Source organism: Glycine max, chromosome 3 (genome assembly GCF_000004515.6).
Source record: "Glycine max cultivar Williams 82 chromosome 3, Glycine_max_v4.0, whole genome shotgun sequence".
Classification (NCBI taxonomy): domain Eukaryota; kingdom Viridiplantae; phylum Streptophyta; class Magnoliopsida; order Fabales; family Fabaceae; genus Glycine; species Glycine max.
In genome coordinates this window covers 24,568,153-24,594,687 of record NC_016090.4, presented here as the reverse complement: position 1 = coordinate 24,594,687, position 26,535 = coordinate 24,568,153, and the positions used below count along the sequence as shown (strand labels likewise).

Sequence of the window (26,535 nt, the reverse complement as noted above, 5' to 3'; positions counted from 1 at the left end):
GGAAAAACTCTTTTGGTAGGGGTGGTACACATCACGTAGTGTCTTTTTTGTGGGCTAAATGTTTTCTTTGATGACTTCCAATTTAACTAGCACCATCCATCACGTGCCATTTGTCAAATAACTGCTTAATACCATTGATTTCAAAGTGAAGGGCACAGTTCATGCGAGAAGTTTGAGTAGTTATTAAGCTCGGCATATAATTGGCTATTCTAAGTTATAACATATATATATAAAGTTGAGCCTTGCTCATAATATCACATGTCACATACTTGGCAGAATCATGCCAGCCTAACTAGTCAGATATGAAGCATCCATGGTGGGATGAGAGAATTGCCACTAGGGACTGTTTGAGCCTTTCCCGTTTCTTCCACCAATGCTCTTCCTTGGAATGTCTCACTGCATCATTTAGACACTTTTATCATCTCAAACAATAATGTACTTAATGAAATCAATTTGGCTAATATTTTTTCAAGAAAAACTTGTTCGGGATACGATCAGAAACCAAATATACTTAATGAATCAAATTAACTAATATGATATATTGTATGCATTTTTTTCCATGATAATTTATTAAATTTGTTACTGAAAAACCATTTTCGAAGCTTATGACAACATGGAAGATATTTAGGTATTAGAAAATTAGGAATCTATAATTGACATTTGGACCATAAAATATCATAAAATAAAACTTGTTTATTATATTGTCATTTTAACTTGGTACTTGTATAAAGTTTAAACTTACATGCATACTTGCAATACTAATATTTGCCCAAAGGTATTATGCCTGTGAAAAAAAATAAAAAAAAGTTCCCCTGCCAATAAACTGCAGTTTTAAACGGTTTTTATTGTTTAGTTTGGTATTCCTACCCTTGTAGCTAGAATATAAAACATAAGGTTTGACAATGAAAGATGCTCCTTCGCTATAGTATCTTCTTAGAAGAGAGAGGCAAGAAAAGTACCAGAGAGTTAGAGAAGGAACCAGTCTTTGTGGTGGTGGTGGTAGCTGTGGAGAAGTTAAGTTAAGGGTCGATGAATTTGGGCCTAGAGTTTCTGGGCTAGTATGTGGACCTTCAGTCACTGTTTTCGCTTTCTCCTTCATCTAGTCATAAAATGTAATGAAAAAATTAATTACTTTTTCTTTGTACTTTTTGTCTAGAAGCTTTAGATTGAAATGTTACAAGAGTAATATATGGCTTCTAGCAACCTTTGCTAGCTTGCTGTTTTGCTCTTGTAATGTCCTTGCCTATCATGTCATATGCACAACAAAAACTTATCTTTATAAATCCCAAATGTTTTTATGTACAAACCTTCTAGTAGTCGGTAGAAAACTAATTAATTTCCCTTCAGAAGCAGAAAATTAATTTAACACAATCTACCAATCATAAAGTCAAAGAAGAAACCAAGTAAAAACATTTACATTACTTTCGGTAATGTCATTTAATAAGAGAAATATAATTTCAAAAAAATCTACTAACAATTATATCTAAGATTACTTCGGGTAGCTTCATACTAGCCATATGCTTCCTTCTTGGGGCACAATTCAAATTATAGTAAATTGTTTATGAATTTTCTTTATCATGTCCTTGTTTCTGCTCATGAAATTCAGTTACAAACATGTAAATCATTAGACATTCTGTTATTAGAGATTTTTTCTTTGATATATTCAATGTCCCTAAGAACATATCATTTTACAAGCCATGCAGTCTAGCCAATATTCAATATATCACCCTTAAGGCCTTAACCAACACAGACATCTTACCTTTTTATGCAGGTCTGAGATGGATTCATTCATAACTTGATTATGCAAAAATCAAATTGATCAGTCAGTTCAAAATTGGAAGAAAAAAAACAAGAGTGATCATATGTTTTTGGGTTAATTCTTTAATTTTAAGATTAAATTTATTCTCTTCTGTTGTTTCAATCTTCTTAATTATTTCTTGTAAACTAATGAAGAAGCTAGCACACTTCACCTTTCTTGTTCGGATGCGCTTCAGAGCTGTGTCAAACTGTTGCTCCAAACTCTAAAGGTATTTCAAACTCAAGGGATCCAGATCATTTCCCAAGAAATTCCTATATTGAAGATTATATAAACTACATCATTCTTTTCCAGTATATTGTTAATTTTGAAGCATATAATCACGTAACGTTACTAGGCTTGTCAAGTGTCTGACCCAACAGTTTATGAAATCTCTATTTAGTAAATAGATCTGGGCTTTGAGAGAAGTGATATGTACACACTATTTTTACTTCATGCGCTTCCTTAGCACTGCTAAATCAAATCAAATTCTATCTCATTCATTTCATTGAATGAAAAAGATTGAAATAAAATTAGTTATTATAAAGAGTATAAAGTCTATGTTGTGTACCTCAGAGGCTGAAATGGCTACTACACTCTTTGCATGTGACCCTGCAGAACATGATTACATTGACATGGAAGTCAACTCAGCTGACTGCAAACATTCCAAAGAGTTAAAATAATTTGTTAACATACCTATTGGGATATTGCTTTTTCTCCGGCTTCAGTTGCCATAGCCTTTGCAACCATTGTTTTTCCTGTGCTAGACGGTCAAACAACAACATTCGCTTGCAAGGCTATACCCAAAGTAGAAATTATGTGCTACACGCAGGGCATTATCTACTTACCACTTCAGGCCTTACGGTAATGGGAAGAAAAATAATACAAGTGCTATCACAAGTAACTACGTGTTGTTAAGTTGATGGAAGGTGCAACTGTGCAGTACATACATAGTAGGAGAACAATTTCTAAGAAAATTGCACTCATCCTATCAAAATATATATTTTCTAATACGAGACTACAACAAACCAAAACAATTTCAGAATACATAAACTCCTTACTAAACCATTACGTAGGTTTTTAAAAAACATTAATGTGACATGAAACAATTCATTAAAATATACCACTAAAGGGTGTCATTAAAGGAAAATGTAGTCATTCATAATAATGTACATCATATTTAGCATATGTTATTTCTAGTAGCTAAAAAGTAAGTTGTCCAATTCTTTCGAATTATTGTCATGGCCTCCACGTCTAATGCTGATCCATCCGAGAACCACTACAAAATTAACAACGGAAGACATTATTAATAATTAAACAAATATCAACTAACGTGAAAATTGAAATTAGACTTTGTATATATACCCTGTTCCAGTCATCCTTCAAACGACCACTAACGATGCACCACATCCAATGCATCACATAGTATCCACACTCGTACCCTCCACTTTGAACATGACTCTATATTTATTAGTGAAAATAACTATTATACCTTGTACCCTTTAAAAATTACATAGGGGTTCATCTAAACGACCATCTAACCTTGGGTTCAATCCACCGAGGTGGACCTTGCTGAGACATGCCTTCCAAAGAACTACTTATTGTCTTCATTGCACTAGTAAACGAAATTATATACGATGTTACTTATAACAAACATTTACGCTGCATATTCAACAACAATGACAGCTCGACTATCTTTAAGTACATTACACTCGTACCTATTTATTACGGCTTTTATGTTAACATCAGGCTTCTTTCGCTACGAACAAAACCAAACAACCATGTTTTCCCTAGGACAGAGAACAAATAGTTGCCAATGTGACCTGAAGTTGACAATTATAATTAGCAAGTTTAGAAATCATAACATTTGTTAAATGCCACAAAAAAATTTAACTTACTGATGCAAGTATGCTCCTAAGTACAAGCATCGTTGTGATTCCTTCACCCATGTCTCAATATAAAGTTGACATTGTTGACAGTCCTCCTTACCAATGTGTATTGATTGAGGCTCAAGGAAGCCATACACTGAGCCATCACCTCTGCTTGTAGCACACTCATCCAAATACCTATTTGAAAGACAATACAATCATTATACCACAAATGTATTACATTTACAATTTGTTGCTTATGATAACATTTAGGGTTAAAGGTTGTAATTAAATGACTTACATCATCCATAGTTGTAGTATAGAAATTTTTAAACACTTGTGACCTGATATTATTTCAGCCATATCAGCATGTGTGATGTAAAATTTGGCATCTATATTTGGAATTCCAAATCGGCTAGCCTCCCAAGGGAGTTCCACTGGATTCATATACACTTCATAAAGTATTTTCATGATTTCTCCAAGTGGATCCTTTGCAACACCTGCATTTGACCGATCAATATGTCCTTTTGGATTCCTTACATCTTGATTGGAATCCTATATAGTTTTATAAAATAAATATTAAATTTAATTGAGCAACCATTATTGGAATATGCCATTTAATTTAGGGGAACCACAAGGAAAATCATTTTACTTACAGCGGAGAAAGGTTTGACAAGATTAGTTGGCCAGCCAATGAATGTGTTCATGGCCTCCCTGACATATTCAATCTCAGGTGTGGGAATTGGGACCCTTGCATCACCATCATAAACAGTAACCACAGAAACCCTTGATGGAAGCTTGCTTGTGGGGCTTCTATGGAGGCTGGATCTTTGAGCTTCAATGGGGTCCTTTAATGGTGATTTTCCACCATGGAGATGCAGCGGAAGACAAAGGAAAAGAGGTGAGAGGAGGCGCCATCCATTATGGAATAAGCCATGGAGGAAGGAGCTTCACCACCAAGATGAGCCTTGGATAAGAAGCTTGGAAGGATGCTTCAATGAAGGAAAAGAAAGAGGGAGGGAAAGAAAGAGGGGGGAGCACGAAATTGAAGGAATAAAAGAGGGAGAGAAGTGGAACTTTGAAGTATGTCTCACAAGACTCTCATTCATCAAAGTTACAACAAGTGTTACACATGCTTCTATTTATAGACTAGGTAGCTTCCTTGAGAAGCTTTCTTGAGAAAACTTCCTTGAGAAGCTTCTTTGAGAAAACTTCCTTGAGAAGCTAGAGCTTAGCTACACACACCCCTCTCATAACTAAGCTCACCTCCTTGAGAAGCTTCCTTAAGAAGATTCCTTAAGAAGCTAGAGCTTAGCTACACATACCTCTATAATAGCTAAGCTCACCTCCTTGAGATGAGAAGCTAGAGCTTAGCTACACACCCCCTATAATAGCTAAGCTCACCCCCATGACAAAAAACATGAAAATAACAAAAAAAAGTCCTTATTACAAAGACAACTCAAAATGCCCCGAAATACAAGGCTAAAACCCTATACTACTAGAATGGCCAAAATACAAGGCCTAGACGAAGGAATAACCTATTCTAATATTTACAAAGATAAGCGGGCTCATACTTAGCCCATGGGCTCGAAATCTACCCTAAGGCTCATGAGAACCCTAGGGCCTTTCCTTGGATCTCTAGCCCAATCTACTTGGAGTCTTCTAGCCAATGCCCTTGCGGGGTAGGATTGCGTCAACCCTCACGACTTCATCTGCGTAAGGAACATTGTGTATCATGCCGCCAACATGATACACCTTTCCTAAGGCCACCAATTGTTTACTGTCGCCACAAACAACATACAACCCCATGGTATTCTCCTCAACCGCAGATGGGTCCCCAGCAACAACATTTGCAACAACTTCTGCACAACTTTCTTTGGTGCTAACACGTGCAAGCAACACATTAGGGTTAGCCGGTTGTACAAGGGCTGACTGTTGAGTTTGCATTTGGGACAACTCAGTCTTGATTGCATCCAACTCCTTTTGCAGCATGTCCATTTTATTTTGCTTGCATCTTCTACCTCTTTTGTCCACTCTTGCTTGAGATTACCTATGATTTGAACCAACTGATCCGGGTTTATCATAGCCGCAGAACTATTAGAGGCACTTGAACGTTGTCCAAAGTAACTACTAATGGTGACACCATGTCCAGCAGCAAGGACACGACCAGGATGCTCTTCACGGCCAAGCGCAGTGTTCAATATGTCGTTCCGGCCATGCGGCACAAACGTACCTTGTGTGCTTTGTTCTTCTAATTCATCCTGTCATAAATAGCCAAAAATCAGTGAAAAGTTGAATGATATACCATCTACCTATTAAAATTGCCACGAAGGCTTTAATTGCACTTACAATTTTGTTAGAGATTTGTTGAGCTGCTGCAGATGTCATTTTGCCATATTTGTTTGTTCTAGCCATCTTCCACTTAACATGTCTTGCAATTGGGGATGGAGGGTCTACGACCATCGGTGTATTTTCTGTACACTCAGCTTGCCTTTGTCTTGTCTTCATTTTCTCTTCCATCAATTTTTTTTCCATAAGTTCATATCCTCCACGAGACAATAAATGGGGGGAGTCATTGAATTTTTGGATCTCCTGTGCTTTTTTCCGAATTCCATATTCGAAGTAACGAAAACAATGCATTGTGTTATAATGTTAACAAAATTTAAGTAACAAAACTTGTGAAATATCAATTCAATTCAAACCTGCCAAGTTGGGGTCTGTCGACTCTTTGCAAATTGCTCTCATATTTGTTGCTCCATACCATACTTAGAAGCTGCATCAGGGTTATTTTCACCATGTTTCTCAGCATATATATATCTACTAGTTAGGGAGGACTTAAATTGCCTCCATCTAATCGCAACAGTAGACATGACCTTCTTCTTGGCAGCAGTTCCTTCCGGGATGTCAAATTTTCCTTGAAATAACAAATAGTTTGTCATACACTAATGATAAAAATGACAATTTGGCCTAAAGGAGACACAAATGAAATCAAAGTTTTAATTTAAGTGTGCTTACCAAAATGTCATTCCATACAATATTTTTAAGTGATTATGGGACAACTTTCCAAGATGAATGCACAATAGGGATTTTCTCCCGTGCCACTACCCCAAGTAACTGTGAAATTTATCTTTTTCCGGACCAGAACCTCGACCAGTAATGGGGTTGACATTGACAATTGGTCGTGGTTGATCCAAGGTTCTTGCAGTCAATTTCCTCAACCTGGTTGCTTGTCGAGTCTTCGATTTTGAGATTGCGCTTGGTGAATCAGCAGGTGGAGAGGATGTAGGAGGTGGAGGGGATGTCGGGGGTGTTGCCATGGGTCCTGCAATAATATTAAGAAACCAAATGTTAGATTATAACAACATGTAAGTATGAAAGTGTAATGAAAGAGAAGAAACATTAAATAGAAAATGACTATTGACAAGTTTTACATTATTGTCTTATTTACCGCATTTAAGTTGCCATATTTTCCCATAAACCTTCATCATGATCGATGCGATTTGCATACACATCATCGTCGTCGTTTTCAGCATTTATCGAAGGCATTTGTTGTGCAAACGTAGGGATTTCGTTAACATCAAGGGTTGCCTGGTCAGTATCGGCAGGGATACCACTTGTTTTCCCTTGAAGTACAACTGACCATGTTGAGTCACTAGGATCTTCAACATAAAACACTTGTCTTGCTTGTACTGCCATGATGAAAGGCTCGTCCTTGTAACCAATCCTTTGAAGGTCAACCAAAGTAAAACCCAATTTGTCTTGACGGACTCCGACATTTCCATTAACCCATTGGCACTTGAAAACAGGCACTCTAAATTCACCATAGTCTAGCTCCCAGATATCGGTTATGACTCCATAATAAGCCATGGAAGCTCGAATAGGATTGTTATCCGATGCACGACTAAAGTGGTCTGAATGAGCATCAATCATGAGCCCACTATTTCGCACGGTACTTTTATCATCTTGTGACTTTGTGTAGAAGGAATAATTGTTGATGTCATAACCCTTCCAAGTAAGGACATTAAGATTCAGCCCAATAGCTAGTAATGATAATGTCTTAGAAGCACTGTCGCTAGCAAATATTGTATTTCTAAACCAATTAATGAAACTTCTATTGTGTTCCTGCAACACCCTCATCATATTCATGTTTGGGTGAGAAGCTGCCACATATTCTTTGTGAGCATCTATGTATGGTATTACCTCAGCTGTGTTGTTTAGTACATACAAATGCGCTTGTGATAGTTTCTGGAGATCCATGGTTACAACATTGAATCCTTGCGTGCCCCTACCTTGTCGTGTAGCTTCATGACGACTTTCAGGAATACCAACAGGTGATGCATCTTCGACGTAAGCAGAGCAAAACTCAATAGCTTCTTCTGCCACGTACCTTTCAACAATGCTTGCTTCTGGCCTATATTGATTCTTCGTGTAACTTTTCAACACCTTCATGTATCGCTCAACCGGATACATCCACCGTAAATATACAGGCCCGCACAAACGTATTTCTCGAACAAGATGAACAAGTAAGTGAATCATTATGTCAAAAAAAGTTGGGGGAAAGTACATCTCCAATTGACAAATGATAATGGCAGCCTCATTTTCCAAATCATCCAACTGTTTAGGGTCAATCACTTTGCTACAGATTGCATTAAAGAAAAAACACAATCGAGTTATTGCAACCCTAACTTTGTCAGACAATATTCCACGAATGGCAACAGACAATAATTGTTGCATCAAAACGTGACACTCATGGGACTTCAACCCCACCAATTTCATTTCATCCACTGATACAAGGCTCTTGATATTTGAAGAGTATCCTTGTGGGACTTTGACATTTTTCAAACAATGACAAAAACTTTTTTTCTCATGCGTTGACATCGTATGACATGCGGGCGGCAAATACGTTCGAAGACCTTTTGACACAGGATGCAACTGGTGTCGTACTCCCATTTCCACTAAATCTTGACGACATTTCAAACCATCTTTTGTCTTCCCTTTAATGTTAAGCAGTGTGCCAACCAAACTGTCACAGACATTTTTTTTCAACATGCATCACATCTAAACAATGTCTCACATCTAAGTTGCACCAGTATGGAAGATCAAAGAAGATGGACCTTTTCTTCCAAATGTTTTTGGGAGCGCCATCTTTCTTTTGTGTCTTCCCATATATATTGCAAATGTTCTTCACACGATCAAAAACTTCAACACCTGACAAAGGAATTGGTGCACTGTCAATCTCAGATGTCCCATCAAACGCTTTCTTCAGTCACCAGTATGGGTGAAAAGGTTGTAAAAATCTACGGTGTCTTGTATATACAGTTTTTTTTGCCATGCTTTAATTGGATGTAAGTTGTGTCTTTCTCACAAATGGGACAAGCAAGGTGGCCTTTCACACTATATCCACGCAAATTCCCATATGCTGGAAAGTCATTAATGGTGCAGAAAATCATAGCTCGCAACCTGAAGGACTCATGAGCATTCCCATCATACACATCAACCCCTTCTACCCACAATTTTGTCAGGTCTTCAATCAAGGGAGCAAGATACACATCAATGTCATTTCCTGGTTGTCTTGGACTGGCTATCATCATAGACATCATTATGTACTTCCGCTTGATGCACAACCAAGGAGGCAGGATGTAAATGATCAGCAAAACAGGCCACGAACTATGATTGCAACTTAAGCTTCGAAATGGATTCATTCCATCCGATGCGAGACCAACCCTTAGGTTTTTGGGATCTTCGACAAACACTGGATACAACTGATCAACTTTCTTCCACTGAGGAGAATCAGCAGGATGACGGAGCAATCCATCTTTGGTCCTACCATCAGCATGCCATGTTAGGTTCTTCGCATCTTCTGCATTAGCAAACAATCGCTTAAACCTTGGTATTACTGGAAGATACCAACACACTTTTGCTGGCCGATCAATGTATGTGGATCCAGCTTCACTGGAAGCGCCAGAACCCACTTTGTAGCGTGACACCCCACATGTAGGGCAGTTGCGCAATTCAGCAAACTCATGTCTATACAAAATGCAATCATTACGGCAAGCATGTATTTTTTGGTATTCCATTCCAACAAGACATAATATCTTCTTTGCCTCGTAATGAGTCTTTGGTAACGTGTTATCTCCTGGAAGCATATTCTTCAATAACAATAGTAATTCATTGAAGCTTTTGTCACTCCACCCAAATCTTGCTTTCAAATTGACCAGAGCTAACACCCCTAATAACCGTGTGTACTTAGTGCATCCAATAAACAATGGAATCTTTGAATCATTATCTAAGGTGTCATAATACGGTGCATTTGCTTGCCTAAAACCCTCTTGTCCAAGATCACGTAGCATGTCTTCTATTTGATCACCGACTTGTTCATCAGTTGGAGCAGTTGGAGGGGTTGATGACATTTCTGGTAACTCACCGTGCCATATCCATTTTGTATAAGTAGGACAGATACCATCACAGATAAGGTGTGTTCTAATGTCATCCAAACAATGTCGTCGCCCATTCAAACATTTAACACAAGGACAAAAGTATAGTCCACCATTGTCGGATGCATTATCTTTAGCAAATTTTAAGAAACCTTCAACCCCATTTTCGTACTCTTTAGTTATGCGTGATGTTTTCATCCAACGCCGATCCATCTTTGTTGTACTGTCAGGCGACATACATTATTCGATATGCATGTGAACCTCTCTTTTATTAAACCAAAGGTGTGACCCTACCCCATTCAGGAAAACATTTTTTTACTTCATTTTCACTTAAAAGTTAACTATGTTGTGTTATTTTTAACTAAATTTCGGCAGCATTTCGCTTTGGTCTCCAAGTACATGACATGAAAGCGGTGACAACGATTCACCCCGATCATGTATGCACCCGGAGAACAAAGCAAGATGCAGTGTCCGAAATCTAGTTAAAAATAACACAACGTAGTTAAATTTTAAGTGAAAATGAAGTAAAAAAAGTTTGTCTTCCCAAACTGTCCAAACGGACAATTCATGATTTAATACAACAATTAATCCAAACTATCTGTATTAATCGTTGTATTGAACCTCAAACGGGGAACTATGGCTCGCTCAATGAAGTAGAATGTAGTACTACACAATAGTTTCATGTGAACCAACAATATAATAAATAACGACATAAATGTGAGAATGGCATACAAATAAAGTATTCATTGTTAAATGAAGGAAATTAACAACAATCAAAATTGAAAAACATAGCAGATACTATTGTTGTATTAAAACACTGCCAAAAAGGGAGTGTGAGTGGCAAATATCACCTAATATCACACTTGGGAAATTTGTATGTACTCATATAAGTTTGTGCTATATTCATATTTATTGATATAATATCATGCAATTCCACTCTTTCGAATTATTCTAAATGTGAACTGATTGAACCTGAGTTTCCATATAACACACAAACCCCCATACAACTTGGTAACCTCTAAAAGCCATTAAATAAATAAATACGAGTGGACTATGTAATGGAAGTCAAATGCAAAACTCAAGAATGACTCCAGCATTTTGTTAGGTTGAAGAGGTCTTTAGTGATATGAACATGGTTGGAATTTAACCTAATGTTCATAGTTACTTAAGTTACATTAGTTCACAAAATGAACCCGTGCGTATTCCCTGCTATCATATTCTATGAGCCAATGACCTAAGTAACAAAACACGAAATAGAGAAAAAGAGAACTCACAGCACATTGGCAAGTTGGATGTCAGGCTCAAGTGCCTTGAGGGAGTCTAGGAAAGAGGGTGCTGAATAAAGCATTTGGTAACACAACATTGCTGAAACTTGCAAGCAGAGGTGAAAAGAGACAAAGGAAGGTGGCAAAACACAGAAAATGGCATGGAAGTTTGTTGGGAGTTGAGTGAGTTGACCAAGATTATATTAAGAAGAGGCAGAGAAAAGGTCCTTTGAGCATTGGAAACGTCAGTGTGGCGCTTTGTTGACCTGCACTTACTGCCGTTGCTGACAGAACACATTTATCATTGACTAATAGTGCACATATGCAAAGGGATTCAACATTTGAACATTGACGTTTCATTTGAAAATTTTCCTTCTGTTTGTTTAACTAGAAATTTTTTAATACACCTTTAAACCATTAAATTGGTCGTAACATGATTTAGCCTTCAATATACACTTTTAATCTTTAATGATTTTTATTATACTTATTTTTTGTGTTTTAAAGTTTTATTTAGCTCATTTAAATTTAAAGCGAGTCATTTTTTTTCATCAATTTATAATTAACATCATTAATAATTTTATGTATCAATGAACTTTTTTAGATGATTTTTAACCATCACAAAACAATATTTTTTTTTTCTGAAATACTTATTTTTAACTCTCTTTGAGTTTGATGTTTACAATGTGTTGTGATGACTGGTTAGACTTGACAAAGTTTTCACCCTCTTAAAGCATTACAGAACTGATTAGAGTTGACAAAAATGGTCTTGTCTTCTCTTCTTCAAACACCTACTTGATGAACTTCTAGTAAGTCTGTTAATTATTACAAGCTGCAAGTCTCTTAATGTGAACTACATTGTTTTGTCTGTTAAAAAGTCGAGCAAAGAGCATACTATTTTGGTGCCCTGAATCGGACTTCGACTCTTTGAGACATGTCACTCTAAATTGAAGGACAAAGAATCCAAAACTGAATCCATTATTGAGAATTTGCAGGTACAACTCTGAAAAAGCGAGTTTGAACATGAAGCCTACTTGGCAGCAAAATCTAAAGCTACAGGAGCATCAGAGGAAATAATCTTCACATTGAAACAGTTGTTTTCTTTACTAAAAATGCAAGGAAGGAAATAGAACATATGAAGAATGACACTGCAGAATTGAAGATGGAAGCTGAAGTCACTAAAGTTGTGTTACAAGATGCAGAAACAACGCTTAGAGTAGCGGTGGAAGAAGTGGAAGCAGCTAATGCAGCAGAGGCAAGTGCTGTTGATAAGATTAAGGTCTTATGTATGAGAACTAGTCCTTCTCATTCATCACCTTCTGAACCTGGTGCAAGAATTACAATTTCAAGGGAGGAGTTTGAATCCTTAGTTTATAAGGTTAAGGAGTCTGATAAATTAGCAGATATCAAAGTGGCTGCTGCCACAACCACTTTGAAGTTGCAAAGACTACCCAAAACAAAGTTGTAATGTACATGGTCTCTTTCTATTAAGGCTCCATGTTGAGGGGAAGTGTTCTTATGCACTACGTTAACCTTGTTTCTATTATGAGGATCACTACACATTGAAGGGTGTCCGATTACAATTTTGTAACATGTCTCTTTCTTTCTCTCTACTCACTCTCTTTTATATCTATGCGAAGCTTATCCATGAACTACACTAGTGCTAGTAAAAAACCACCGTGGCTAGTAAAATATACAATTTAAAAATAAGAATTGCTTAAAAAGTGGAGTTTTTGTCAACAAAGAGTCACCACAGGCAAAGCAATTGCACAAATTCAATAAATATGTACATTACCTTCTATTGGAGGTATATTCACCCTTTCCTTTAGCAATAAAAACTCCAACACAATGTCCCAAATATACTTTATTATTCAATTCAACAACCGTTCAATATTCACATCATGTTGGATAGGAATTATGCATGTATGCCATGCCATATTTCGATCAAACTGCATCAGTACCTTCTTACTTAGGATACTTTTGGAATGGTTGAGTGATTTATATCACTTGTGTATGAACTTGGAGGTAGAAGCTTAGCAGGGGTTGTAAAGGACTCAGATGTGGTATTAATTTGTAATGCATGACACTGTAGGATTTCATTGGACGGCGAAACCATTAAATTTAAGTTTTTATGTTGAAAGGTGTTTTCTTATTTCTCTTTTAGTGTCATTAAACTCTAGGTAATAAATCGGGCATAACCAAATTTACATAGGTAGTGTATGTTATGATGGAGCCGTTGATCCACTATACAATCATTCCATCAATATTGAGATCTTAAAAATAAATTACATACTTTACTTTCTAACGTGTGTTTTTTTCTGGGATTAAGAAATAGGTCCATCAAAAAAATAGGAAGGGACGAGTAGTCCTCTGCAAGTTGTTAGCGATCTCCCTCAACAATTGTATAAGGCCTAACGTTAGGGGTGTTTTTTCTCTTGAGTTTAGTCTTCGCTTTGTTTTTCTTTTCTCTACAAGTTCTTTCTTTGTTATTTTTGTCTTTTTTCATTAAATCATTTCCCCATTTTGTTAAGAAAAATGACAGCACGTTAACTCACTAAACCATTTTAAAACATGGTAGGGTTTTTTTTTCAACTTATTTATGAAAGAAAAATATTTGACAGACACCATACTAGATAGAAAGAGAAAAATACAAGTATAAACATGATAGAAATTAAGATGTGATAGAAAGAAAAAGATATTAGTGAATGTTTAAAATTATGTTTATATATCATTATGTTTCTAAGAATGTGGCAAGTTGATTAGACTAATATTTTGACACTCAAGGATAAGATTACATAAGCACTTGAAAATGATCAATGTAGCTATTGAATATAATCATAATACACACATTAAAATACTAATATATATATATATAATGTTCTACAATTTAAATTTTCTGAACTTATTAGTGCACACATGCAGCTACATACATCCACTCATTAAAATATAGGATTTGCATCAAAACTCATCTAGAAGCACCCAAAAAGTTTAATTAATTAATATTGATATATATCACCCCTTTTTACAGACAACCACAACCTAGAAGAACACTGGAGATGTAGGCGGAGATGGGATCGGACCAAGAGGGGGGGCATGGCAGCGGCGGATCATACTATTTTTTATAATAAAAATACTAGACAGTCTCCTTGTTAAAATTCAAAATCATATCGTATCATAACTCCTAAGGCACTAGAGACAAGTATTCAATAGAAAGAACTAGACTATCAATAAATTTTAAACCAAAAACCATAACAAAGAAAACTATCAGTTCCTACATTTAGTCCCTGGTTGGCAACTATTTTGGTCATGCTTTGGATTTGAGTAAACCCAGGCTTTTTAAAATGCTTTGTAATAGCATGTGTTGGAACAAGGACATTATAATAATGAAACCATACACATGAATCAATTAAAACAAATTATTTAATTTAACTAAAGATTAATTTCACGTTTAAATTGTCAGCATACAGTTATTAGAAAAATTGTCACCTATAATAATTTTATATATTTGAAGATTATTTTTAATGAAAAATACAAGTAGTGGAGGGTTGGGGGCGAAGAAAAAGGGTGAAAACCCATTATTTTTAATTTAACAACTGTATTGTTTTGTTCCATTATTTTTTTCTTATCATAATACTTATTTATTAATTTTAAAAAAATTTACGCTATAGATATTTATTTAATTTTAAGAAATTAACAAAAAGAAAAGAAAATGAAGATTTAGGGAGGGAGGATGTTTTCTAATAGATCCCATGTCATGAAAATAACTCCTTTCCTTTTTTTCCAAACAAATGGTAAAAATTTAATATTTTTATCCTATCTTTCTGCTTCTTATTTCTTTCCACTTCATTTCTATATAAACAAACAATCAACAAATTAGGTCATTATCAAGAAATAATTAGGTTTCAACTTTTCAGGAATCCTCACCAAGTTAAATTAGTTGGGTGTTGAATCATAATTTTAATAAACTGTTAAATATCAGGTCAGCAATCAATGATATCAACCCCATGGTTTTAATATATTAAATCAAAAACTATTGTGAGGCAACTAGTTAAAAAAAAAAACTCAAATGACTAAAATCATATACAATCTATGAATCTAAGTTAAGTGAACAAAATTAAGTAAAAATAAATAAATAGAAAACCACTGCGATATGCAAAAGCCCGAAAACATGACGCACAAAACTGACAAAAGTGAAAAAGTTTTGTAGTGGATGAAAAAGTTTGAAACAAGTCATTCTTTTATTTATTCATAAAGCCAGAAAAATCCAATGTTGAACAAAATAATTAATCAGACTTTAAAGAATTTTGTTAGGCAACTTTAAAGAATTGGTAAAGCTTAATACATGTATTCTATCTATTAAATAAATATTTTTATAAATATATCTATAATTATAGACACAATTCACCTTAAACCTATACCTACCTATAACTTAAAATAAATCTATCATATTCAATTGTTTTTTGATGATGGGGTTTCTTGTTGTCAAATAACATTTGTAGAGAGGAAGAGGATTGTGAAGATGCCAAACTAAATAGAAATTCTATCATAAATTATTTTCTCTATTGTTTGTCGAAACAAAGGAAAATATAAATTCTTAAAATAACTTATTATGCCATCATTTTCTAACAAGTTCTTCTATGTCATTTCTATGATACTAAAAAAATTGATAACTATCTCACTAAACCACTTGTTTTCAAAGTGTTGAGAGTCAACTTACTATCATGGAAGTCAATAAGATTTACTCTTCGGTATATGAGCTCGGCCCACATGTTCTTATTGTTAAGAAAAAGTATTTGTTATCTGTTGTAAAGTTTATATATATATATCGCCTATTTACAACCAAGCCACTACACCCTTTTCTAACAAAGCTGAATCCCGCTCCCTACTTAACCTCCTATTTAAGCTATACCCGTCTTTCCATACTCTCTAACTAGTAACTAACTGCTAATATTTAGGAATCTCTAGGCTACATATCAAGCAACAACGTAATAAATGAGGACATAAGTTTCAGAATCACATACATACCTCGAAATAGGCTACTAACTAAACCTTTGCTTACGGTGACACTGCAGATGAATGGATGAGTGTAACTTCAGTCCAGCAACTACCTGTCTACTTCTATCCTCAACAGACTATGCAACGTTTGACAGTACAAACTAAAAACATAAAAATAATTTACAACCACACTAGGAGTACAGTTTTGTAACAAATAAAAATGAAACACAAAGCCACATTATGAGATGAGTTAACAATACAAAGCCAGAATTTTAAGTTCAGATCCAAATTTCCTCAAGCCTCAATTTAGCAAGCAACGTTGGCAGTGCCTATCAACTCAAATTCAGTAGGTGTGGTGTGAAATTAATAACGGGTCCTCTCATCATTGTGACTCCCAAACCACCCCTGATTCCCAAACATTGTCACCTCTTTCATCAACTTTGGATTTTTAAATCCATCTGAAATCTGAATAACTAAATTTCATTTACAAGTGCTATACTTGTTTGTTCTGTTAGGTATGGGAAAAAAATTAAATGGTTGGTGTAATAAAAAAATTTAGGTAAAAAAATTACTATTTGTAGTGGAGTTATGAGTTTTGAACTTAATTCATGGGTTTTGTTATATTAATTTCATGATTGGCCTGCTCTTAATTTTTTTACTGCCAAAGACAGGTTCAATGGTTGTCAACAAAAACCAGAATTTGTTTTGGGGGTCTAGGTCTTAGGATTTTAGAAGAGACACTTAGTAGTGATGGCTCACTTGAATCAATCGTGGACTTGAAGTCAAAAAAGTGTGGTTGGTTAATTTTGTGTCTTTTTTCTACAGTCTGCTCACATATACAGGCGTTTTGTGTTTTCTCTATATTCCTAACTGAAAAACATACAGCAAAATTGCTACACTTTTTGTTTTCTTCAGATTAGACTCTGTGGGATGGCGTAAATTGCAGAAGATGGTGTAAATTGCAGTGATTATGAGCATGACATAGAAAATGATTTGTGGGATGGGAATGAAGAAAGTGGAGGGTACTGGTCAGGGATATATGACAGAAACAAGGCTCATACAAAGCCACTTCTTATGAAGGGGACTAACACCACTCTGCCCTATTGAAAGCCTTGACTATGAGTAAGCAACTTGCTTTCTTTTTAATTTTGAGCTTAAACACACTATTATGTTTTAAGGAACATGGCTGGCATACTCTTTTTTTATTAGGTTAAATATGTTTATGGTTCTTATAAAATTTTAAATTTTTAGTTTTAGTCTCTATAAAATATATTTAAGCTGCTTCAGAATTCAGCAAGAATTGTTTCTATAAACTGCATATAGAGGAACTTTTATCACTTCTGTCACTTTATTTTTTGGGTTTTCCTGTCTGCCACCTGCTTTTTGTTTCTTTATTTCAATCATACATAGTTCAACATAAATATCATCTCCTTCCAGCTACTTTCTCACATGATGATTCCTTTTAGTAACTATATGTTTAATTGCAATTTTGCATTGGTGTCTTTGCATCATGTGCTTCCACTGTTTGATCACTCTTAAATTTTGTTAATAATTAAACTAGTATATTAGGTGGTATAATATATAGAATAAATGTTTTTTATATAATTAAAATTTATAATAATTTTTTTAATATATAAATTATATTATAATTAAAAAAGTTAAAAATAAATATCATCCACCATGTAGATTATATGTTAAATTTAAAAGAAATAATTTATTTAGTGATAAAATGTTATTTTTAAATATTTGATAATTTCTTTTAAAAATTATTAAAATTTAATTTATAAATAAAGATGAAAAAGAATAAATTGAAAGAAATAAGCGGTTAAGAAAATCAAACATATAAACAAAGATAAATTTAAAGGAGAGTGATTTGAGACAATTGAGAAAGGATTTTTTTAACTAGTTGTTAAATCAAATTAAATTTCAAATTCAAATTAAAAAGCATGTTTGAAAAAAAAAACTAAATTAAATGCTTAACATATAAACTTAGGATAAAACATGTCTTATTGAGAGTAATAGCAACTCATAAAAATAAAAATAAAAATAATTAAAAAAAACTCCTAAAAACTCTCTTGTTGGAAAATAATTAAGAATAAATTTAAAGGAGAGTGATTTGAGACAATTGAGAAAGGATTTTTTTAACTAGTTGTTAAATCAAATTAAATTTGAAATTAAAATTAAAAAGCATATTTGAAAAGAAAAACTAAATTAAATGCTTAATATATAAAATTAGGATAAGAAATGTCTTATTGAGAGTAATAACAACTCATAAAAATAAAAAATTAAAAAACTCCTAAAAACTCTTTTGTTGGAAAATAAGTCCTAAAAACACTTTCATTCAATGCAGATATTTTAATGTAGAGAAAGGATGCTCTTAAACAAATATGGCAGATTGGTAGTTTTGTAATTTATTTTCATCAAACAGTCAAAATTTTAGCGTGTGTGGGATAAATCACTAAAATTTGTGCTCAGTGTCGTTTGTTAACTTAAACCTTGTTTGCAGTTTTGCTTCCTCATGATGTCAGAGTCCAGTTGTTTCAAATTGGAGTTTATGCTACCTAGAATGTCTTTGTTTATAAACCATATATATTGCCAAACAAAACCTTCTATCTTGTAGCTTAGCAAATTAGTTCTACAAATGTCTTGAGTTTGAGTCCTAGTATGCAATTGCGTTAAACACTCAGGGAGAGATCTTTGTCGCCTATAATATTCCTACTAATCTAAGCACGACTGTCTCCGGTGTAGGCCTACTATGCAACTACGTATAAGACGATTAGTCCAATTATCCTCAGAATAAAGGAACATTGAGGCTCATATGATTAGTGCTGTGTTAACTAATTTAAACAGTAAAGGAACATTGTCCATTACTGACAACAGCGGAATATTTGAAATCTGTCAATGGAATCCAGTGAACTAGAGACCATTTAAATTTATCCTTGTTTCTAATACATTAAATTGCAAAACACAAGGAAGTCAGCATCACAATATAATTATACAGCTGTAAAACAGAACATACCTTCCAAGTGAAAGCAAATTACCAAGAGTGAATGCTATCGCAAACTTGATTAGTTTGAAGAAAACAAGCATAGACTGTATCATAGGAGAGGAAATGCCATTTATTAGTGCTTATTCTTGTCTGCCAATATTCTATACAAATTGGAATCGGTCATCATCAACATTTGGAGTCTTATTTTTGTGATAAGTGGAGCTAAAGCCCCAAAAGCAACAAACTAAAAATCATGAGGAAAAGCAGTTGAAGAAGCATATGCCAACACGACATGAAAAATAAAATAAGGAACAAAATAAAAAATTCTCTAACCACTTTCCAAAGACTGAACAAAGTTTGCAAGAAGATCTACAACCTAATTGGCTTCTCGCAGTGTATGAAACCTCTCTAAATTTCCTTCAATCCAGCAAAATCTCAAAATCCGATTCACCAAACCAAAGCAAGAATGAGAACCAGGACATGACTTGGTAAAGAAATTAATCACAACCTGAGAATCATATTCAGCTGTAAAACTTCTAAAGCCATGCTTCCACGCAATATCAATATTCGGAGTCTAGAGACTATAGTTGAAAAAAAGTTGTATAATTTTTAAAACATAAATTTGTAAAACATCAATAGTTTTGAAAAAAAAACACTATATAATTTAGGAACAGAGGGAATAACATTTCTACTAAACTCAACTCGGTCAAAACATTAAGTTTTAAAACCAAGTTAACTCTTCCTAATAATTAAGTGCTTAAGAGTTGAAGTATGGGATGAGATAGTATATATTCAAACTTCAATGCCACAAATGTACCCTGAAAAAAAAAACTCAACCCAGTAATTCTATTTTCTTTCAATTCCAACCCGGTAGAGGGATTGGGTGGTATATTTAAGATTGTAAGGATCAAATCCTGCCCATTGTTCCCCTAGTTCATACTATTTGAGTAGTGCAACAATGGCACATGAAATACAGCCACTTGGCAATCTTTTATTTATTTATATATTAGTCTTGGGTGGTAACAGTCATTTGGAAGGTAGCATAGAATGTAGCATGCCATGAAACCAAACAAATAAATATCGAAAACTTGGGTAAGCATCATTTGGAAGCCTGAATCTGCATTTCGGATTTAGAAAGTATTAACTTATATACATTCCTATTCTATTTGCATGATATGGTGATTTGTCAAGGAAAGGGAAAATGCCCCTCAATTAACAAGCAACAATTTTCACAAAAATTAATAATATTTCCTTTTCTTTTTCCTTGATTCAGAAAAATGATGTAGCATATCAAATTGAAAAAAACCTTGATAACTTGTAAGGGCATGTTTGTATATATTGAAAATGTAATTGTGGTAGTGTGAATTCCAATGTCCTTTGAAAATGTATATTGGAGGGAACTAGTTACTTGAATGATTGCTAGCATATCCCATTAAAACATTGTCCTTGTTTATGTGGTTTCAATCCCACTTCATGTGATGCAACGGCAGACGTGTTACGTGTATGTTGTGTTTGTATGTTAGGGACTGCCAACAAATTAGATTCTCAAATGCGAATCAGGAATTAGAAGAGTATTCTGTTTTCTCTTTTTGTTGGATAGGTAGACATAGTGTGTCTTAATTGAGATTAGTGTTCCACTATCATGTTAACCAGACTGTTTAAGCGGTGAATTCTGTATAGAAGTGTAGGGGTTGGTTCGATAGTTGCTCTTGCTGCCACTGTAGTTGTGATGTTGCTAAACCTTCCTATGGCATCATTGCAAGAAAAATTCCAAGGAAAGATAATGGAGTTCAAAGATAAAAGAATGAAGGCAACGTCTGAGATTCTGAATAGTATGAGAATTCTAAAACTGCAAGCATGGGAGATGAAGTTCCTATCAAAGATTATTCAGCTTAGGAAGACTGAGGAGACATGGCTAAAGAAATTTCTAGTTGGTACAGCAATTGTTAGATTTCTCTTCTATAACACCCCAACTTTTATTGCTGTGGTTACATTTGGTGAATGTGCTCTTATCGGAATCCCACTTGAATCAGGAAAGGTCTTATCAGCACTTGCAACATTCAGAATTCTTCAAATGCCCATATATAGTCTTCCTGACACCATTTCAATGATTGCACAAACTAAGGTTTCCCTTGAAAGGATTGCATCATTTCTTCGTCTAGATGAGTGGAAGACTGATGTAGTAGAGAAGCTTCCACGGGATAGTTCTGATAAGGCAATTGAATTAGTAGATGGAAATTTCTCTTGGGATTTATCTTCCCCTAATCCAACATTGAAAAACGTAAATCTCACAGTTTTTCATGGTATGAGGGTTGTTGTATGTAGTAATGTTGGGTCAGGCAAGTCCAGTTTACTTGTATAATAGGGGAAGTACCAAAGATATCTGGGACCCTAAAGATATGTGGTACAAAGGCTTATGTTTCTCAATCACCATGGATACAGAGTGGCAAGATAGAAGACAACATATTATTTGGTAAAGAGATGGATAGGGAAAAGTATGATGAGGTGCTAGAAGCATGTTCCTTGACAAAAGACCTTGAGGTTCTACCATTTGGTGATCAGACCACTATCGGAGAGAAGGGAATCAATTTGAGTGGTGGACAGAAGCAAAGAGTGCAAAGAGCCCGTGCTCTATACCAAGATTCTGATATATATCTGTTTGATGATCCCTTCAGTGCATTGGATGCTCATACAAGATCCCATCTCTTTAAGGTACTATCTTACCTAAACTCTACTGTTTTGCTACAGAATATTGTTTACAGCTATAGCTTCCCAGAAATGGATTCTACTTTCTTTTGTAATAGGCGATATACTTCAAACAGAATTACACTAGTTTTGTTATGTATATGGATGTACAGGATGCTATCTAATTTTCCATTTACACTACATTGTTTCAGGAGTGCTTGCTTGGCCTTTTAAAATCAAAAACTGTTAATTATATAACTCATCAAGTAGAGTTCTTATCTGATGCTGATCTAATATTGGTGAGTGAATCATAGACTTCTCACTAAAGAATTCAAAAATCAGCATTTAGTCAATTTACTATTTTCTCAGTATTTTTCTCTTGCTTACCATTTATTTAGGTCATGAGAGAAGGAAGAATAACTCAATCAGGAAAATACAATGACATTCTCAGGTCAGGCACTGATTTTATGGAACTTGTAGGTGCACACAAAGCAGCTTTGTCTTCAATCAAGTCCTTGGAGAGAAGGCCAACATTTAAAACATCAACTACCACCAAGGAGGACACAAGTTCAGTAAGTTGTTTTGAACTTGACAAAAATGTGGTATATGATCAAAATGATACGTCAGATGACATAGTTGAACCCAAAGGACAACTAGTTCAAGAAGAAGAACGGGAAAAGGGTAGAGTAGGGTTTAATGTCTACTAGAAATACATCACAACAGCTTATGGAGGAGCTCTTGTACCCTTCATATTACTTTCAACGATACTCACTGTGGCTTTTCAAATTGCTAGCAATTATTGGATGATTTTGGCTACTCTTATGTCTACAACTGCAGAACCTGATATTGGAAGCTTTAAACTTATGGTTGTCTATGTTGCTTTGGCAATTGGAAGTTCCATTTTCACCTTTGCCAGAGCATTTCTTGCTGTGATAGCTGGATACAAGACAGCCACTGTGATCTTCAATAAAATGCATTTGTGCATTTTTCGAGCACCAATATCATATTTTGATGCCACCCCGAGTGGGCAAATCCTTAATAGAGTATGTCATACTATGTTGAAAATTTTCATGGTTTAATTTTAAAAGACACCTTATTTACCTGATATACAGGTTATTGCATTGTTTTGAAAGTTTGATTCCTCTATTTTTTATTTTTTTTTACAAATGACCTTATTGCAGGCTTCCACAGACCAAAATGCACTAGATATGAACATTTCAAATCTAGTATGGGCAATTGTCTTCAATCTGGTTCAAATATTGGGAAATATTGTTGCGATGTCTCAAGCTGCATGGCAGGTGTTTATAGTATTGTTTCCAGTCACGACAGCATGCATATGGTACCAGGTAGCTTTTTGGATAATGTCACCAAATGAATCTAATTTTGACTTTCATTCCTCCTATTTTATTTTCCAAGGCACGTGTTTAATGTGTATTTAAATTTTGTTACATAAGTTTTGAGAGGAATAAAATTTTAGGAACTGGATTAGGGGCAGTTATGACAGTTAGTTCTATACTAGAAATTGTAGGATGACCATTATGTGTAGAAAATAGTTACAGGTAGTTATGTATTAAGGATATATTATCTAATAGTAGGTGTGTAATTAGGAAGTGTGAAATTATTTTCTATTTGTGGACAAAGAATACTCTCCGTAGAAGACTATTGTCTCTGGAACAACAACTGTATTGTTGTATTTGTGTAATAGGAGACTTTTGCCTCTGGGACAACAAGTGTATTGCTGCATTGTCTGCGATTTAAGTGTTTGATATTATATTTTATTACTTTATCAACTGGTGTTCTATCAGCAAAATGAAACTCATTGATATTATTATGCCAATAATATCACTATATATGCTAACAGAGTGCTTCAATAAATGCAGCGATACTATTCTGCACCAGCAAGGGAGTTGGCACGATTAGTAGGTACATGCCAAGCTCCAGTAATACAACATTTTTCTGAAACAATTTCTGGATCAACAACCATAAGAAGCTTTGAGCAAGAATCAAGATTTAATGACATAAATATGAAATTGATAGACAGATATTCCCAGCCCAAATTATACAGTGCTATTGCAATTGAATGGCTGAATTTCAGATTGGATATTTTATCCACTCTCACATTTGCCTCCTGTTTGGTTTTCTTGATATCTTTTCCAAATTCAATGACTGATCCTGGTGAGTACTTCAAACTACATACATTCACTAGTCATACTTGACTCCTTATGAAACTAAGCACAAAACTTGATTCCTTTTTTACTTCAAATGTGCTTTTTTTTAAGGTATCGCGGGATTGGCTGTGACATATGGACTTAATCTAAAAACTCATCATTCTCAAAGATGACACAGATACAACTAATAAGAAAATAGGTAATAACACTCCCAAGTCAAAAGAAAATTTGAATTACTTGATACAAACACACACAACAATCTAAATAGGAAGAAATAAGGCACATGACCACAAGCCTCAAGTTTTTGTATTAGATAAAAAAAAGTAAAATCACTAGCAACACGAAGAAAGGGTTCAGGGATCAGGATAAACTCACCTTTCAAATTTTGAAGCCACAAGCAAGCTGCCCTTCGTCCGTGTGTTGCTAATCGAGAAAGGCAAAATAAAAGCCCCTACCTACCAGCGAAACAAAAACCGTGTCTTGACAATGCCATTCATTACACATTTTCAAGCAAGCAACACTAGGGCATGGGTACTTACCAGTTCATACAATCGGACTGCGGCACGACACACCTTGAACAGGGCTTAGTGATGGGTCACAGACTTCTCTTCGACAGGGCTTAGTGATGATGGGTCACAAACTTCTCTTTCAACACTTGGTGAAGACAGGGGATGCTGGTGAAGGCCAAAGGGGACGCTGGGTGAAGAGTCGAAAGGGATGGCTGTAAAATCCCTAATTTGAGGGAAATAAAACAAAGGCGGCTTTGGTGCCTGACCCGTCGTTGAAGTTTTTTCTATATTTACAAAAATACCACCCAGCGAGTTACTAAGACAGTTATTTATAACCGCCTTAGAATTTACGTTGTAAAAAATTATTCTCAGCTTTGATAATTACAAGTTTGCCACCGCGCCACTATCTAAGGCGGTTGTGGATAACCGACTTAGATACTACGTTGTAAAAAAGCATTATTCTAGTAGTGTGACATTTTTGTAAATAAATTGATGTTGTTAACATTGATTTTTGAAAAAATCGATGTTAACATTATTTTTTGAAAAATCCATGTTAATGTGGCGATGTTAACATCGATTTTTGAAAAAACTGATGTTAAAAACGCGACGTTGTTGAGTTCTTGCTAGCAGCATCGATTTTCAATCTTTTATAAAAATTGCTCCCTAAACCCTCGAGTTCCCTTACTTTGCAACCTTTCTCATGATGCCGAGTAGGCCATAAAGAAGGACATGCAATTCTACGAGTCATTCTCCTTCGATGGCGTCGAGTATGCCATAAACAACGCCATATGCTTTCTTTTAGTTATTTACATGAATGAGTATGCATTGGAAGCCACTAGATAATGGAATCGGAGCTTTCGTTTTGAGTTATTTGGTTTGTTTAAGTAACTAAGAAACCTAAGAGAGTTACAATTCGAAGTCTCGCGTGCACGGTCATTTCCTCTTGAGAAATACTAGTCAACCATCAATAGGTGCTTTCAACTGGAAATCGACGCAGGAAGAGTGTACAAGTTTTTGCATCTGTGCTGAATGGACAAGAACTTGTTCTGTAGTTAATCTTGTAAAATCTGTTAACATGGTTCAGTATAATTGACCTTGGCAGTTGCCACTATAGGCATGATCCTGTGATTGAAGAATGGGAAGAAAACCAATTATTGAAACTCGGATAACCGGAATGAGGATTTGTTTTACCTTTCGGATAGGATCTAGTTGAGGTTTTGTTCATTCTATAATCAGTTTGTGCTATATATATTTGGATCGAGGGGTATGTGGAAGGGAGGTTAAATAATTTAAATTTTCAATTAAGAGAGTTCTATATATATATATATATATATATATATATATATATATATATATATATATATATATATATATATATAAAGATGAGCAAAGAATGACTGCAAAGATTACATGGTAATATCTCATTTTCTTCCTTTCATTTCGAAAAGTATTTGAAACGTAAAATATTAATTCAAATTGAAAATTTAACCAATCCAAATTCAAAGGTCACCAGAAGGAACAAAATGCTAGAACCTGGTCAGGTTATTTTTGTGTGAATTAATAATACTGGATGTTCGGGAAGTTCAAACCAATTCATAGGCGCAAGTTCAATTATGAGGTATTATATAGTTTATACTTCATTCTTGCTGTCTGGTCTGTTTCTGGCAGTTTATCAAAGCCTATTTTTGAGGATAAGAGATGATATTGAACCTTGAAAATTATGATCAACTTGCCTTTCATTATCTGTTACCAGTTTAATTGGTAAAATACATGTATTATACTTATTTTAGTGTATTCTTGTTGTATTGAGCCCATTGACCCATTAGTATA

The 26,535-nt window shown here is 34.8% G+C and overlaps 2 protein-coding genes, 1 long non-coding RNA gene and 2 pseudogenes across 3 annotated transcripts; 1 reads left to right on the top strand and 4 right to left on the bottom strand.

The window, feature by feature from the left end:
• Positions 1-253: 253 nt before the first annotated feature.
• LOC100785265 (agamous-like MADS-box protein FUL-L) lies at positions 254-2,580 on the bottom strand (annotated as a pseudogene).
• Positions 2,581-2,872: 292 nt separating this feature from the next.
• LOC121172727 (uncharacterized) lies at positions 2,873-3,819 on the bottom strand. The gene is made up of 5 exons (XR_005890686.1): positions 3,694-3,819; positions 3,514-3,618; positions 3,338-3,410; positions 3,161-3,256; positions 2,873-3,074 (listed from the first exon to the last, which is right to left on the bottom strand). It is a non-coding gene; the product is annotated as an uncharacterized lncRNA (long non-coding RNA).
• A 141-nt stretch (positions 3,820-3,960) lies between these two features.
• On the bottom strand, positions 3,961-6,303 carry LOC102664715 (uncharacterized). Its single transcript, XM_014774190.2, has 5 exons — positions 6,013-6,303; positions 5,685-5,924; positions 5,368-5,595; positions 4,320-4,460; positions 3,961-4,218 (listed from the first exon to the last, which is right to left on the bottom strand). Exons 1-5 carry the CDS (start codon positions 6,301-6,303, stop codon positions 3,961-3,963), a joined length of 1,158 nt encoding a protein of 385 aa, XP_014629676.2.
• A 101-nt stretch (positions 6,304-6,404) lies between these two features.
• On the bottom strand, positions 6,405-10,073 carry LOC100784728 (uncharacterized). Its single transcript, XM_041013923.1, has 6 exons — positions 8,981-10,073; positions 8,778-8,871; positions 8,567-8,686; positions 7,143-8,299; positions 6,809-6,985; positions 6,405-6,577 (listed from the first exon to the last, which is right to left on the bottom strand). The coding sequence occupies exons 1-6, from the start codon at positions 10,071-10,073 to the stop codon at positions 6,405-6,407; spliced, it is 2,814 nt and encodes a 937-aa protein (XP_040869857.1).
• A 10,939-nt stretch (positions 10,074-21,012) lies between these two features.
• LOC100783665 (ABC transporter C family member 3-like) lies at positions 21,013-24,369 on the top strand (annotated as a pseudogene).
• The last annotated feature ends 2,166 nt before the right edge of the window (positions 24,370-26,535 follow it).

What these genes read in the sequence shown, in the direction of transcription:
- LOC100784728 (XM_041013923.1), bottom strand. Translation starts at nt 10,073, where the DNA reads ATGTCATCAACCCCTCCAACTGCTCCAACTGATGAACAAGTCGGTGAT. An exon ending in AAAGCATGGCAAAAAAAACT is followed by an intron (nt 8,872 to 8,980) that starts GTATATACAAGA and finishes TTCCTTTGTCAG; the next exon opens with GTGTTGAAGTTTTTGATCGT. An exon ending in TCGCATCGATCATGATGAAG is followed by an intron (nt 6,986 to 7,142) that starts GTTTATGGGAAA and finishes ATATTATTGCAG; the next exon opens with GACCCATGGCAACACCCCCG.
- LOC102664715 (XM_014774190.2), bottom strand. Translation starts at nt 6,303, where the DNA reads ATGCATTGTTTTCGTTACTTCGAATATGGAATTCGGAAAAAAGCACAG. An exon ending in AACAAATCTCTAACAAAATT is followed by an intron (nt 5,925 to 6,012) that starts GTAAGTGCAATT and finishes TATTTATGACAG; the next exon opens with GATGAATTAGAAGAACAAAG. An exon ending in TTCCTTACGCAGATGAAGTC is followed by an intron (nt 4,461 to 5,367) that starts GTGAGGGTTGAC and finishes CCCACAAGCAAG; the next exon opens with CTTCCATCAAGGGTTTCTGT.